The following is a 16951-nucleotide window of genomic DNA, read 5'->3' as shown; positions in this document are numbered from 1 at the left end:
GATGCAAGGAATCCCTGCCTGCTGTTCAGCCAGGAGACAAAGTCCCTGAATTACATTTCTCCATGATGCAACGACTCCCCATCCACTGCTCTGTGCTCCGTCTGGGATCTGACATCACACGGGTCCATTTTAATGAACCGATCACATCAGTGTGCAGGTGGCCTTGTTCTAGTAGAATTCACACACATTCAATCATTTAGTTAAAATAGAAAACAAAACAATTGGTCTTTTTAAGTTTATTCAGCGGACATTCATTCATTGGTGAACCAAGTCCTGAGCGCTTTGACCACCTCAGGCAGAATGACGAGAATGGTATTATACTTTGTAAGAAAAGCATACAGGAGGTCTCTGGTCAGCAGCAAGTGTTCTTGTGCCGAGAACCTGCTCCGTTATAAATTAGAAATTGTGGGGCCTGTAAATATTCTGGCGTATGAAGAGTTAATTTTTCCAAGTAGGTGGCACTTGCTGAATAAATATAAAGCAAGTGTCTCTTTTATTAAAAACATTTTAGCAGCGTTGGGGGGTGTTGGTTTTAGTCGTCATCCACAGTGGGCTTTATTGTCACTCCTCTTCTTATCTGACCCCAGCCAATCAAACTGCAAGGAAAAACAAAAGCAAGGGATTAATACAATGGATACATAGGGAAGGTGACACCCAAACACTGTGACCCACACAGTAATTGTATTCAGAGGGACTCTTATTAGATAAGGTGGTAATGTATTTAGGCAAGTTGGCAGAAAGCACTAGTGGTTTTATTCCCAATATAATTTGTTTCTATGATGGTTTTACGCCCATTCATTACACATCAGCCCTTTTCAGTTTAATGAATAGCCTTGTCTTTGGTTCGGGGCTATAATGTGTATACCAGGTCACCTGTATGCAGAAATCGATCAGAAAGCGTTTTACGTGCACAGGTTTATTATTCTACCCAGTACACTAAGGGCTCGTGTATACAACCGCATGCTAGCAGTCATTTTTAAGTGCTCATGGCCAGCAGGAAGGCCGACTGTCCTCTCCACAAATTATAGAGCAGGTCCTGTTCAGGCAGTCATTTTCTAATGACAGCGATGTGAGCGGCGCTCATCCTCTGACGTCAGACCGGCCGCATACAAGCGACGCTTCTGCTCAGATGGGGACATTGCATAGCTCATTATGTCGCTCAGCCAGAGGGAGCAGGATGAAAAGACATTGCCTGCTAATCTTTTTCACAGGATGTGCCATATATTGAGCCTCTGTCAGCCAATATACATTAATGGGCACTCTTAGCGTAGGAAGCTTCCCCAGTGTATATGCTGAGCGTACAATAAAAGAGGCGTGGACCCAGCATTAGTGCATCTGCACCTTGTTTGAGAGAAAACGGCAGCATAATACTGTATGGGATTTATGATAATCCCATACGCAAATTGTGGAGGAAAAAATTGGTTTGACTGCAAATAAGCGACAGGTCATTGTCTGGCACAGAAATCTTTGTGATGCAGCTCGACCCCAGTAAAATTTGGGTATTATAGGAAGCAGAATGAAGCAGCTTGGTGTGGAGTGGCTTAGAGATTACCACTGCAACGTGTGCAGATACCCTCATGCACAAACACTGTTTTGGGTCATGTGCTAAACATGGTTTTAATAGAAAGTGTATGAACAAACTCCCCATGCCAGACATTTTTGTGCAGAGGAGTAATTTCTCTGACATTAGTGCATGAGCAGAATTCAATCGCCTATGGCACGCAGGGCAGCTGTTTGCAGCCTCTGAATGTACAAGCAATGGATACAACCTCAAAGCCTTCTCAGTTTAAAACAGGACAGAGTTTGCTAGTTTTCAGGACATGTACATTTATTAAACCTTTTTATACTAAAAATCAGTTTAAATATTAAAATGTACACAGTATCTCTCAAATGTACGCAATGCAATCTATCCCTCTGTCCCCGAAACAGAGAGGACAGAGGGGTGATGCACTGAAAGGACACATGTGCATATGTGCATCTTGATGAGATCTTGATTACAACTTGTACCGCTCCATAAGGACCCTTTTTGTTTTGTAAACCTGATTTATCCTTGCATGTTGGAACATGCACCGATCTGTGAGCGTTAATTCTTTATGGTACGATGTGAATGCTTTTGTTATGTTGTTTCTTTTATTTACTCATTTGTTTTTTTCTTCTGTCTTAAACTGGATTGAACTAAATATTTAAATTATACCAGATATTAGTCAAAACCAATGACAAAAGCCAAGTTATCCCGGACAACTGCTGTGTGGCTGGTTGATGTAGAAACTTACCGCCAATGTTTCTCAACTCTTCTGCTAAGAGCAATTTTCTCGCCTACTTCCGTGCATACGGGATTTGTAAGCACAATCTTTCCTAAATCAGCTTTCACAGCACTGACACGACCTCCAGTGGACAAAGAACCAATGTTGACCATCAGGACTTCATTCTTAGACAGTTTTTGAACCTGAAACACAAAATATCCAATCTTAGTCCTTGGCAAATATAGGTGTGTACACACCACAGCAGACTGATTTTCATTTCACTCTTACCTTTGCAGCCTTCTTATCCCCCTCTGTACGCACTCCAAGGAGACGTCGAAGGAGAAAGTAAGAGATTTCCAGCTCTGTGAATATTTCAGGAAGTGCTCCAACTGCACCCAATACTTGCCCAACCATACGATCAGCACGACATAAAGTTGGGTCAATCTTGGTACCAACACCTGCATAAAGGGTGGAATTATATTTAATAAGAAATTTCTGACAGTACTTATAAGCATCACTGGATTACATGCATGATCATTTTCAGTCTCCACTGCACGTGCACTGCAGTGACAAGGCCCAAGGTGAGCAACATGGCTAAACAAGAACAAAATCAGCCCTACTGACATCATTACAGAAGAAACCATGCAGAACATTATTTCTGACAGGTTCCCTGACAGGAAGTGGATCCGGTTTACTTCCCTTTAAATGTAGCAGATTCTATTCAGATGAATGATTGTTGGGGGCAATGTGCAGTTCACGTGTGTTTTTATCACTTTTTTGGCCTCTCACTAGACATTTTTACAATGATTGGGAATGAGCATAGAAGTGGAACCCTTCCTCCTTAACCACACAGGGCCCACAAGACCCCAACAATTGTAGGCTTTCCATACCCTTTAAGCTTTGCTATCACAAATGTTTCTTGCAGTGCCCTTTACTAAGCTTTTAGGTTGTTGAAAAGCAAAGTTATATGCTTTTCTAACCCTAGTTAAAACATGGAAATGCCCTTAACTAGTCATGGCTTGGAGTAGCTTTATGTAGTCACTGTGCCAAATCATGCCCTGTGTGACTGACATGTCTCTTACCGAACAATTCCAACCCAAGTTGCCAGATAGATGTCAAGTGATTTAGCAAAATTGCACACACAAAGGTTGATTTAAGCTGGAAACCCAACTGACAGATCTCATTTATGAAGACAAAAGGTAAAACAAAATTGCATTTCTTACCAATAAGGCCTCCTGGAGCAGCATATTGAAGGTCATTGTGCTCAGCAAAGAGAGACACAATTTTGGAAAAGATAGGCTTGCACATGAGCTTTCCTTCACTGTCCTTAGAAACAATCCCAGGGCGCACCTCTAATTCTTGACCAACCTAAGATTTGGAAGCAAAAATTAAGTTTTTTCTTTTTTAAAGTAAGCCTCTCTGCAGGGCAAATAATTTTCTCTGTTATGGCAATAACTACAGATTAGTTACTTATACAGCCATTTAGATTTACCGCGTGCCCCTTCTTAAAATATGTTCAATTTTATTCCCCAGTGTTGGGTGTACCTTGTTTGTTCAAGCATTAAGAATTCGGTAAGCTCAGTAGGATTTTCATACCTTTAATACACCTTTTAGAATACTGCCTCCGGCTACACCACCTTTCAGGTCATCCACCTCACATCCGGGTTTGTTCACATCAAAAGATCTGATAACTGAAAAGAAAAAAAAATGTTATTGTATTTACTTTACATCAATAATCTAAAAAAAACAGAGCTACCATTTATCACACCATTCCGGCCACCTCTAGCATTTAAGAGTGCTTATCTGTATAGGAACCCCCACGGCAACATTGAGAGCAATGAAACCACACATGGGAACTCTGCTGCCCCCTTTTATTCTTTGGACAAGCTGGTGCCAGGAGATCTCTTGTCTCTTTATGTACAATACACATTTTATTGCATGATTGACTTAAGGCCATGACCCTGCATTTGGGCAAGACTGACCTGGTATTGTGCCGTCTGTGATGCAATATTTACTACACCAAAAAACTTGCATTATGTTTTATGGATCTGGTGCAACATTGAGCCCAGAAGCAACCAGAGAAATACTATGTAGAGGGCCCCTTGTATCGGTCTATACCTAAACTAATTGCAGTTGTATTCATAAGGAATACATTGGCAACAGTTGCACAGTGGAAGTGAAGCAGTGGTCAATAGTACAGACAGTATCGTCCTTGGAAATACTTTATGGGTCTATTATTAAACTAAATGTGGCTAGAGCTCAGTGTAACATCCTTAACAGGACAGGTTTACTCACCAATAAGTCTTGGCTCGGATGTGAAGTCTCTCAGAGGCACTGGGATTTTCTTTACAATATATTCACAAACAACTTCAATGTTATATTTCAGCTGAGCGGAGATTGGGATGATGGGTGCCCCCTCAGCTACTGTACCTGTTTCACAAACACACAGAACATGTATAAGATCTGAGCCATAGAAAATACATTAAATATCTCCAGCCTCCTTTCAAAGTGTGTTCTAATGTGCCTCAGTCTGAGATGCATAAGAACATGCGTTTTTATTTCAGTGGTGCAAGTTTTTTTTTTTTTTACGTTTTAGCAACTTTTTATTTTTACTTCCATTTACGCCTAAAACGTCTCTAATTTGCTCAAAAATAGGAGGTGAAGAAGGCACAAGTGAGGGAAAACATTTGTCTTGCATAGGCATAGAAAACACTGGGGGAGATTGATATAATAGTGGCCAAGCCCCTATGCGGGTTTTCAGCACAATTTTTTGTGCTGGAAAAACTTGGCTTATACTCGAGTATATATGGTAATGTTCCACTAGGTTTCACTCACCTTGTACAAATGCAAGAATCTGCTCATACTGCTCCTTGGCTTGACTTTCTTTCACCAAATCAATCTTATTTTGTAAAATAAGGATGTGTTTAAGCTTCATGATTTCAATGGCAGCCAGATGTTCAGAGGTCTGGGGCTGAGGACAGGACTCATTGCCAGCTGTAAAAGGAAAATCAGACAAGACTGAGTAATAAGAAAACAGTTACATAAGGGGAGATTTTGCAGAAGTGTTAACCCCTTCGCGCACCCTGACGTGATACTACGTCATAGGATGCGGGTTGTTCCCGCACCTTGACGTAGTATCACGTCATGGCGATCACCCGGGCTTAGAAGCTGAGCGCGGGCGATCACCGCGGGATCCCGGCGGTACGCGGTAGCCGGGATCCCGCAGTAACAGCCAGGATCGCGACTATCGCGATCGTGGCTGTTTAACCCTATAGACGCCGCGGTCATTGAGACCGCAGTGTCTATAGTGAATCGCCGCGACGATCGGCACCCTCCGTGCATGGTACGGAGGTGCTGATTGTTGCCATGCCAACCCTGAAACCCGATAAGGACCCCAGGGTTGCCTTTACTAGAAGCCTGTTAGGATCGTGCTGTAAGCACGTTCTAACAGTGCTGATGTCAGCCTATGCAGAATGACTATGTAATATGCTGCAATACATTAGTATTGCAGTATATTACAATGAACAAGTGATCAAATGATCACTTGTTCATGTCCCACCCTGGGACAAAATAAAACAGTAAAAAAAGTTTAAAAAAAACAACTAAGTGCAATTAAAAAAAATTATTAAAAAAAGAATAAAAGTCCCTTGAAGTCCCATCCCATGCAATAATACAATAAAAAACATAAAAAAGTGAAAATCACCAAAAAAACACAACATATTGGGCATCACAATGTCCGTTACAACCGGTACAATAAAATAAAATCATCACTGAACCCGTACGGTGAACGGCGTAAAAAAAAAAAACCCACAAAAAACTTGCAAAAGTTATGAAATTTTCACATCTGACCTCATAAAAAGCACAAAAAAGTAATCAAAAAGTAAAATTTACCCCGACATGATACCAAGAATAAATACAGCTTGTCCCGCAAAAAAATAAGCTATAAACCAGCTCTATAAACAAAAAAATATAAATATTCTGCCCATTGTTACATGGCGATACAAAAACAAGCAAATTTCTCACAAAATGAGTTCTATATTCTGCAAAACAAGTTAACCATAAAAAAGCCATATAAATGGGGTATCGCCGTAATCGTGATGACCCGTAGAATAAAGATAACACATTATTTTTATGGTATGGTGAACGTCCGGCGAAAATAATGCTAAAAACCATAAACAAGAGTTAATGATTTTTTTAACCACCACCAAGAAAGAGTTAATAAAATATGATTATCAGCTATTGAGCCCCCCTGTAAATGATGTCCTTGAAAAATGGACTTTATCCTCAAAAAAAATAATCTCCCATATGTCCAAATTACAAAAAAAATAAACTTTTTATAGCCTGTAAAATGTGACATTGCAGATCTGCTCTGAATGGCGCAGCTTCCCTTCCATGCCCGGCCGTGCGCCCATACAGCAGTCACCACCACATATGGGGCATCCTCTGACTCTGGAGAAATTGGGTATCAAACTTTGAGGAGTTTTTTGTCATTTAATACTTTGTAACGGTTTACTTTTTGGCCAAAATTAATACATTGTCTAAAAAAATTACAGCTTGTAAATTACACCTCCATATTGTTTTAACCCATGTGAAGCATCTAAAGGGTTAACACTTAAAGTTGATTTTTTTTATACATTGAGGGGTGTAGTTTCTAAAATGGCGTGATACATGGGGTTTTACTGCTGTTTAGGCCTCTCACAGTCAGTTAAAGCTGAGGAGGTGCCTCTAAATAAGGGTTTTGGCGATTTTCATAAAAATGAGAAAAATTGCACCCAAAATTCTGAACCTCCTAACAATCTAGAAAAGAGAGAGGATGCATAAAACCCTATGCCGATATAAAGCAGACATTCGGGAAATGTTAGCTATAAAGTTACTTGGGTGCTATGACTATCTGCCTGAAAAGCAGAAAATTTTGAACTTTGAAAATGAAAAAATTTTCAGATATTTTTGCCAAATTAAATTTTTTTTCATAACTAATCACAAAAAGATATCATCAAAATTTTTCTATTACTTTGAAATATAATGTGTGACTGTAAAACAATCTCAAAATCCCCTGGATATGTTAAAGCGTCGCAAAGTTATAACCTCCTATAATGACACAGGGCAAATTTAAAAAATCAGGCCTGGTCCTAAAGGTCTAAAATGGCATAGACACGAAGGTGTTAAAGTTGCCCAAGGAACCAATTAGATCTCAGCTTTCATGGGCAGCTAGAACATTTTTACCTCAGACACTTCTGAGAAATCTACCCCCCATTATCCTGATGTTTGGACTAGATGGGGGCCAGTAGATTTTCTATTTATTTTCAATCATTTCCCCCCTGTATAATTACTTTGACATGGATTAAAGGGAATCTACCATCGAGATCAAGCATGATATCCCAAGGACGCTTAAATAGGATTCTATGGCACCCGCATGCTCTATGGAGGACGTATTGTCCCCCATACGTTCGTGTGAATGCAGCCCTAGTGCCCCCGATTTATCATGCTTGATTTAGGTTTCCTTTAGATATAGAAGAAATTTTTTTTCCCCTCTACCTGAGTAAATGGGGGCTTTTAAGACACACAAGACATGGAATGGATGCAAAACATGCTGCTATATGTACTACTGTTAGCAATATAAAATACTGCCTACTCACTGTATCCACAAAATGTATCCAGTCAATTTGGGTAAAAGAAAACGAAAGGGACAGAAAAGATCTTTCAGTTATGTGACAAACTCACCTATCAACAGTAAGGCAGCATCCATAACAGCCGCGCCGTTCAGCATAGTAGCCATCAAAATATCGTGACCGGGACAGTCCACAAAAGACACGTGTCTGGAAGACAAGATAGGAGGGGCATGAGGGTTGCAGTCAAGGTACAGTAGAACCGTATGTTTAGCACAAGAATGGGTCGAGGTATTACTTTGTTATACTCCTTATATGTCCAATTACTCTAATCCAGAACTTGTCCAGAATACTAATATGAACGACAAAATACTTTCCAGTCTACATTACATTTTATTTTGTCTTATTCTTCAAAACAAAAGCATAACATTCAACGCATTTAAGTTTCATCAAAACATCATCTTACCTGACCAATTTAAAGTTGCCTTTGGTGTTAGGTATGTCTGTAGGAAATTCATCCGGGGTGCTGCTGCCACAGGAACGATAGCATTCAGGACGAGAACAGCTGGGGTCATCAAGTTTGTAGACCTACAGTGCCAGCAGTCATTAGTAACAAGTCAGAGCCAAAAAATAACCTTCAAACTCTCCCCCCCACACCTCCCAGATGCCATTATACGCTTAGAAGATAAGACCCCTTCTTGCTTTCCCTGCAGAAGTTGTCATCTTAATTGCCACATGACTACTTATTCTCTGACACAGGAAGGAGCTGTGGTTGATATGGAGATTGTACACATTTTCATTTTTAATAGCATTGTGCCATAGCTTGTGAAATTACACTTCCACGAATGACAATGCCACAAAGATTTCAAAACTGGCACATTTATTAGGTGCTTCACTGCACAGAAGCCCCAGCCCGGCTAAGCATGAATGTCCACTACTTAGCTGATTAGCTAGATATGCACAAGGCCATACACCTGGATCCCCAACTGGTGTCATGCAACATTTTATTAAAAATCATTTATTGGGTCGCCTTTACTGTGCATTCTGCATAGACATGTGAACAAAGAGTCTACACTGGTAAATAGGAGGGACTAGCGCAGGGGATGAGGACTCGTCCTTCTCTCCCACCTCCCTGTGTCTGTCAGTGAGAGGGATCAAAAAACACACTGGAGGCTGCCATTAGGAGGACTGAAGGAGTTAGTGTATTTGTGTAGGGATGCAAAGTGCAGCATGTGGAGAACAGGGAAAGGCTGAAGCTCTCAGAGGAGGCAAAGACACAGATACACGTACATGCTGAGACCTGTCTAATGGAACAGATTTATTGAAAGTGCCCAACCCCTTTGATGTTCAATAAATAAAACGATACCGATATTTTATATGCAGGTATCTTCAATACACAACACAGCTTTTTGGTGAGCCAAATATACTGACCTTAGCGTTGGCATATCCAAGCTTGATTGTAATGTTCCTCTCAAGTTCATTCTTGAATCGGACAGTGTGCACGCCGGAAATAGCTTTTACTACAGTGGATTTACCATGGGCTACATGACCAATGGTACCTGGAAGAGCAAGAATAACCACAGAAAGTCATCAACACATCCTTCCACTAATACATGCTAAACTTCAGCATGATCACACACACACACCTCATATGGAAATCTATCCACAGAGCATGACATGCGTGTTAGTAAGTGAAAAACCACAAGTTTAGAAATGTATTAAACTGTAGAGAATAAGATCTGTATACATGTGTCATGTGGTTGTTAGCATTACCTATGTTAATTGTGGCTTGTCTGCTGATGATTTCTGGTGAAAGGGGGGTCAACTTGGAGACATCCTGTAAATAAAAGGAGACAAATCACTTTATAAACAGGAAGGTGGATGTTACAATATTGCAAGTATACATTATCCCAAGCTCTTCAACATAAGGGAACCTTCCAGATACTGAACTAAAGGAGGGATGAAAACAATTTGACTTTGCAGCAAATGCCAGCATTTGCCCTGTGCAAGTAAAACCATGTGACAAGTGTCTATATACTGGTTATAGCTCTGGATTCAGAGCCACAGAGAGCATTGGTAATTTTAGCTCCTAATACTAGTAACATATGAATCACAGGGACGTCTCTGTGTAGTCTGGGGGTCAGAGTCGTCGTTGTGGGATCTCCTCCTCTTACCAGACATAGCAAGAGCAGGAGGCATGGCTTGTGTTCAGTGTGGAGGATGACATTGGTGGCGAGGGAGCGGCAATATAAGGAAAGGGGTCGTTTTTACAATGCTGATGGCTATAATAGTGAAGCACCCTAGTGACCAGATACTGAATAAGCGCACACATACATTGGAAGATTCAATCCTTAAACAACATCTACCACTGGATAAAGGATTGTACATCAAGCAAACTGACATGCAGGTGTGTGCCTCCTGTCAGAAACGTCTTTTTTAGATACTTGGGCAACAACAGAATTGTTATAGCCAATCACTGGCTGCAGACGAACGTGTGCAGTCTGTGAAAACAGACACGTATGTTGGTCCAATCCCAAGATGGGAGTCCTTGCATAATGCTTTCATTTAAACCCACATGTGGATTTGGTCTGACAAATACGTTCTGAAACCTTGCAGGATTCCAGAATCAAAGAAATGAACTGACCTGCTGATTTCAGAGATTCTGGGTTAAATTCAGTAGATCCCACAAGAACCCAGATCTTTGTCAGACCAAACGCACGTGTGGATAACAGGCACGTGTGGACTAAGAACCCATATAAAAAGAGGTTGTCTCGGAATATGTACTATTTTATACATGGCTGGAGGGGTCTTTAAAAATTACTTATATTTGCCTCTCCACATGCTCCCCTGCCGGCTTCTATACAAACAGAAGCCGGCAGTGACAGGCAGCACTTCGGGAGAACGGGCAAATGTAATTTTTTTATTCATTTTCAAAGCCATTGCCGCAAACCATTTAGAAAATAATTAATATTCCAGGACGGGCACGATAATTCATCAGTGCGTGTACACCATTAATTTTTAATGGAACACTAATAAAGATGTTTCTAATCTAAGAGCACAGGATCCATTTATTGAAAGAACAGTGGCAATGCAGCCTTCAACCCCTGTGCACCTTCCAAAAGCCTTTCCCAAGCGGCAGCGTGGTGAGAGGGGACCAACATGTGCCAAGCTTGGCCACAGACTAACTAAAGCTGCAATATACTTTAGATAACAGTTAGCCTGCACTCCCCCATAGTCAGCTGAATAAGCATGTATCATGCATTAGAGACTGCCAGACACATCCAGCAAAGCTGCTGGTAGAACAAAGGCCTGTGCATGTTTAGAACCCAGCTTTAGTACCTGTTGTAGAACTCATCTAAAATCATAAAATAGAACAAAAAATTAGCACAAAAGGACTTTTTTGGTTGAGTGGAATAACTGACACTAACGGAAAATAGGTGGACCCCTGTTATAATTATCCACAGGGTTTGCATTTGTAAACTACATATATACGTATTCCTCAACTATATAGCAAATAGGTGACATAAATATATCCTTAAAGGGTTGTCCCATGAACACCACCAAATCATTTCCCATATAAAAGGAATAAGTGACCTACAGTAGAAAGATTCTGCATCTGAAAACATGGCTGGGGGTCCCGGGCATTTAATGTCTGAATGAAGAGGGTGTCATACGGCAGTGCTGCCACTTCATTCAAATGAAGGATAAGTAGACAGAAAAGTGTTGTCTTTGCTATTAAAAAGGTATATTTTGGAATTAGTAAAATCTCCCTGCAGAAACCCCTTCCGACTTGATCATGGTGGTCAAAGAAAATCTACCATCAAAACCATGACAAACCAGGGACACTTACTCATAGATCCAGGCAACGTGACTGTAGTAATCTCCTTATATTTGTTATCCAGGGACTCCTTACTTCTCAAGTCTACTTTTTAAAAGATTCTAATGAATCTGAAGGGCTCTTACAGAAGTCATCTGTGCTATGGCTTTAAAAGCTGTTACACTGTACCAGCATGCCTCAGTCTCACCCTCCCCTACACTTTGTGCAATCTCACGCCCCGATTGCTCCATAGGCTGGCGGCGACTGCCCCCAAAACTCACCCCTCATGAATACACCGGACCACTCCACCGCAGTGTTAGATACCGTAATCGGAGCTTTCCGCTAACGCTTTCAGTCGAACACTGCGCCGTTTGTTTTAGCACTGGTTTAGTAAGCAGCTCCTAGGTCCTCTTTAAAGGAAATCTACCATTTCAAAATGGTGATTCTGACCCAAACATACCTGTACTTAGGGGTAGATTAGCTGATGCTGGAGGTGGTCTTTATATGGCACAGAAATCCTTAGTTTTGTCCAAAAATCGATTTATACACTAGCTAAATCAACCTATTTGGTGCTCCTGCCACAGTTTGCTTGGTGCTTGGCCACTTGCATAACAATGCATGCACCTTATATGCTTGTAAGTTCTCCCTCCCAAGAACCGATGACGTCACCACGTTCTCTAGAACAATGGTGCATGCGCACTGTATCTTCAGTACTGCAAAGAGGATGGCCGTGCGCGCTGAAGATACAGTGCACATGCACCATTGCTCTAGAGAGCTTGGTGACGTCACCGGCTGAGAACTTACAAGCATGCAAGGCGCATGCATTATTATGCAATTGACCAAGTGCCAAGTGAACTTTGCCAGGGGTGCTGAATGGGTTCATTTAGCTAGTGTATAAATTGGTTTTTGGACAAAACTAAGGATTTTTGTGCCGTATCAAGACCACCTCCAGCATCAGCTAATCTACCCTAGGTACAGGTATGTTTGGGTCAGAATGACCATTTTAAAATAAATGGTAGATTTTTCTTTAAAGGAAACCTACCACTGCTCGCATGATAAAATCATGCAGGCAGACCACCTGTATCTGCGCATGCGCGATAGGTGCCGAGAGCTTGGTGACGTCACAGCTCTCGGCAATCCGAAGGAGGACGGCTACAATGAAGGAGGCGGGAATAATTAAAGATCGGAAGCCATCTCCCTTCCAAAGATGACGTAGGGTAGCACCGATCGCTGTGCCTAACTAAAGTATGTGCCGGCATTAGTATTAAATAGCTTACCAGGCGGTCTGCTCACATGATTTTATCATGCGAGCAATGGTAGGTTTCCTTTAAAGAGAACCTGTTAGCAAGTTGCAGCCCAGCATGCATTCATGCTGTTGGGGAATTAGGGTCCCAAGAGCATGTGCAAAGTGAAGCATAGGTCAGCACTTTAAACACCAGGAGCATGAACAGAGGTGTAAACTCCCTGCCATCACTATGCAGTGTGTATAAGCCTGGAGTCCTGTGCTGTTTCTACCTGGAATCTCAGGAAAACAGCAACAGACACAGGTCAAGTAAAATGGTTTGAGACTTTAAACACCAACTACATGTTAATTTATGCAATGCGCTTGAAATGCAATTCAAGCAAATTGTGTGAATGTCACAGGTCAGTTTGTGTTGTGTTGTGTTATCCAGTCGGTGCATGTGGGGGCCATCTGGTAACTGCTCACCACTGCTTTGCGGGCACCTGTATAGAGACCTGGAGGATTCACCACTTTGTTCATTACAGAGACTGGAGTGCAGATGTGAACACGGCCATGTGCAAGGAGATCACTTTATGGTAATAAGGGGCCACCACTTCAGGCAAGGAAAAGATAAAGATGGGGGAAAACAATGCAGTGCACTGAGCTGTATGTGCAGATAACCCGGCCGACACCGTGACCAAAGATCCCATCACCATCATCAGAGGGCCATGCAGCCTCAGTCACCATGTAGGTCCATTATTTTCACTTTCCTAAGACTCCACACGATACCAGGTGTGAAACCTCCACAAACACTGCTGTTCTCTGAGCTCTGTGCCTGCAGAGTCACCCAAAACACACAGAAGTGTGAGGCCCCACATACAGGTAGAGCCGCCGCACCATACACATAGCCCTGGGCCTGTGCTGCGCAGCCCGGCAACACACGAGGCAGGAGATAAGCGGAGCCGGCATGGTGCACGCATGTCTCCCTCCAGAGCAGCTCCAGCCTCACCACCACGCATCTGTCAGATGCTCGCCTGCTCTATAAATGGGCCACAAAACTGAAAGACTCACCAGAGTCGCCAGATCCTGCTTAGATAAATGAGGCTGCCCCAGAGTCACTCCCGGCTCGTCACCCGCCATCTTGCTGAAGAGGAAGTCACTGGCAAACTACAGATAATCCCAGAATGCTCACTAAACTCACTTCCGGTACCACCTGCGTTCCACGCCTCAAACTGAATTTAAAGAAACGCCTTTTTCCGGTGAAATGCTAAGTAGTGATTGGTGAACGAAGGGTGATGTCACGAATAAGGGGCGTGTCCTAACAGGGTACACTCTTTCAGCCCCGGGTGGACGACGCTTTCCAATGTAGAGCTGGTGGATTCATTCATTCAGCGACGTGTGAACCGGAAGTAGTCATTTCTTACTCTCATGAAGCCTACACCCTGTGCATTATCTGCACACCACAGATGATGCAATCCTATTACTGCCTAATACTTGTGATAAAGATGTCGCCTCATAGAGACTCGCAGTAAAGAGCTTACACATGTCATATAATCTTGGTTCCCCTTCTTATATTTTTCCCATAAATAATTACTATAGATAGAGCAATTCAAAGGAGCCCTTAAAGGGGTTGTCCAGCAAGTCTAACTTCATCAGTGTATAATAAAAGTTCCCTGATATTCAGGATAGCTGCTGTTAGTGAATGGAAAGAATCTTTCAAAATTGCTAGAGGCAGATTTATGTTATTTTTAGAAGTTTTTTCACAATTGAGCCAAAACTAGTTTTTGAGACTTCACAGAGATTAAGCCCATTATAAACTTTCCATATTGTCATATCAAAAAATTGTCATACCAAGAATGGCAGGCACTAACATATGATGCGTACATAGGGGGAGTTTATGACTGCTTCTATGCCAGTGAAATAATCACAAATTCTTAGGCATTGCAATAATTAGCAATTATAATGCGACTATGCCACCTCCACACCATGCGGGCGTAGAGGGGCCATAAAGGAGCAATGCTGCTGGCGGAGTGGGCGAGCGCTGGGCGTACTTTTCAAAAGCCTGTGATTTACACAAAACTATGCCATGTTTGACCTGGCATAGTTCTGGCGGCAGCCGTGCCACCCCCTGGATACATCATATATGACATTTCATATGTCACCTGTATGAAATAATGTGTTTTTTTGTGGTGTGTATGAATGAAAATATACAGTATTGACAGTACACCGATGTTGCTTGTATGTCACTTTTATAGTGTGTAAAAACATTAAAACAGTTACAGTTTTTACATATATTCTTATGATATTTCATTTTGCATTTTACATTTTCATTTTAAATTAAATAAACATTACCAACTACAGCAAGGAAGTGAGGATTGTGCAAGAAAAAAAAAATTGGGGGTATGTATCAAATGCTGGCGCATCATGCGTCCGTGTATGATCCTAGCCCTGACCCCGGAGCACCCGCCAGATTTATCAGGTGACTCCGGCTTCCTGATGCCTCAGGCTATAGCTACTATACAGGCCACTGCACAACCCCCATCTTGCCCAAACAGCGTAGAGGGTGGAGTAGTCAAATTCCCCGGCTCTGTGCAACTAAATTATGGCTTGTCTGCCAGTATTCAGTCGTTACAAGCCATGATATTCATCCCCCGCATTATTTACATTTATCCCCTACTGTTGAGCACATCCAAACTATAGAGCAGTGATGGCGAACCTTTTACTTACTGAGTGCCCAAACTGCAACTAAAATCCACTTATTTACCGTGAAGTGCCAAGTGGCATTTTAAGCAGTAACTTATTGCTATGTGTTTTTCCACATCTTTCAATTGTATCGGCCGCCTAATGCCACTAAAACAGTTGAAAGAAAAGAGGGCAAATAGCTTCTCTCCAGGGTCTCCTTGCAGAGGAAGAATGGTGGGTCTAGCAGGAGGACCTCCAAAGATGACGCAGTTCTGTCAACCCTTTCTCACTTTCCCCGCAGTTCCTAACAGCCAATAAAGTGTTGCTTTAAAATAGTGCTGAGAGCAGCATCTTATAAGTTGCCTGTGACTGCAGAAAGATTTGGTCCTGTTTGCTGAACTCTGTCTTTGGATGATGGCCTGAGTGCCCACAGAAAGAGCTCTGAGTGCCACCTCTGGCACCCGTGCCATAGGTTCGCCACCAATGCTATAGAGGATACAAGTATAGTTAAAGTGCTCCTGTAGCAGTTTATTTCAATGTAATTCTGAATGTCAGGATTTCCTACTAGAAAAAAGAAAACATTCTAAAACCATTTAAGAAAAAAGTGGATGAGAACCATGTATGTTATATATTCCTAATGGCACACTTTGTTTTCTAAAGGACATTGTACTCTTGGTTTTCTTCCCATCTCTCTGACCGACACTTTCCATGTCTCCTTTTCTGGATCTTTCTCTTATCTTCCTCTAACTTTCGGGGTTCCTCAGTCCTAGCTTCTCTTTTCCCTTTATACTGCCCCCATTGGGCAAACCATCAGCAGATCAGTTTTCCAGTATCATCTTTATATATACCCAGCTATATACTTCTGCTCGTGGCATCACCCCTGCTTTGCTTTAGATCACTAGTGAATGTCTCTCGGCTGTCTGTAGCATCCTGTCCTCTCTCCTCTTGAAACGTAATCGACCTGATCCTGGCATTTCCATCTAGGTCTGTGGATCACCATAACCCTGAGGCAGCAGGCCCACTGTCTTGGGGTTGCGCGTGACTCTGACCTCTCCTTTGCACCATATTTTCTATCACTTGCTCGCTTTTGCTGTGTGCATCTCAGAGACTTCTCCAGAATCTACCCATTTCTTAGAATTATAACATCTAAAATGCTTACTGTTGCTCTGATTCACTGTCGCCTAGACTACTGTAACTCCCTACTAATCACTCATCCATTCACTAAACTCTCTCCTCTACAATCCATTCCCAATGCAGCTGCCAGTCTTGTCTTTTAGACCAAACACTATAATGGTTGCCCGTCTCCATTGGTAAACAGTTCAAAATAATAACACTCATCCACAAAGCTCTGAATAATGTTGCACCTCTTTACCTTTCTTCT

The 16951-nt window shown here is 42.0% G+C and overlaps 1 protein-coding gene across 1 annotated transcript; it reads right to left on the bottom strand.

Moving 5' to 3' along the window:
- Positions 1 to 221: 221 nt before the first annotated feature.
- Positions 222 to 14115, bottom strand: EIF2S3 (eukaryotic translation initiation factor 2 subunit gamma). The gene is made up of 12 exons (XM_072138005.1): positions 13960 to 14115; positions 9623 to 9686; positions 9281 to 9408; positions 8316 to 8437; positions 7965 to 8059; positions 5079 to 5237; positions 4539 to 4673; positions 3840 to 3934; positions 3467 to 3611; positions 2532 to 2701; positions 2274 to 2446; positions 222 to 596 (listed from the first exon to the last, which is right to left on the bottom strand). Exons 1-12 carry the CDS (start codon positions 14026 to 14028, stop codon positions 533 to 535), a joined length of 1419 nt encoding a protein of 472 aa, XP_071994106.1. The 5' UTR covers positions 14029 to 14115; the 3' UTR covers positions 222 to 532.
- Positions 14116 to 16951: the final 2836 nt, after the last annotated feature.

This window comes from Engystomops pustulosus, chromosome 2 (assembly GCF_040894005.1).
Source record: "Engystomops pustulosus chromosome 2, aEngPut4.maternal, whole genome shotgun sequence".
Lineage (NCBI taxonomy): Eukaryota > Metazoa > Chordata > Amphibia > Anura > Leptodactylidae > Engystomops > Engystomops pustulosus.
Note: the sequence above shows the minus strand (reverse complement) of the source record. Positions and strands in the feature narration are given on the sequence as shown.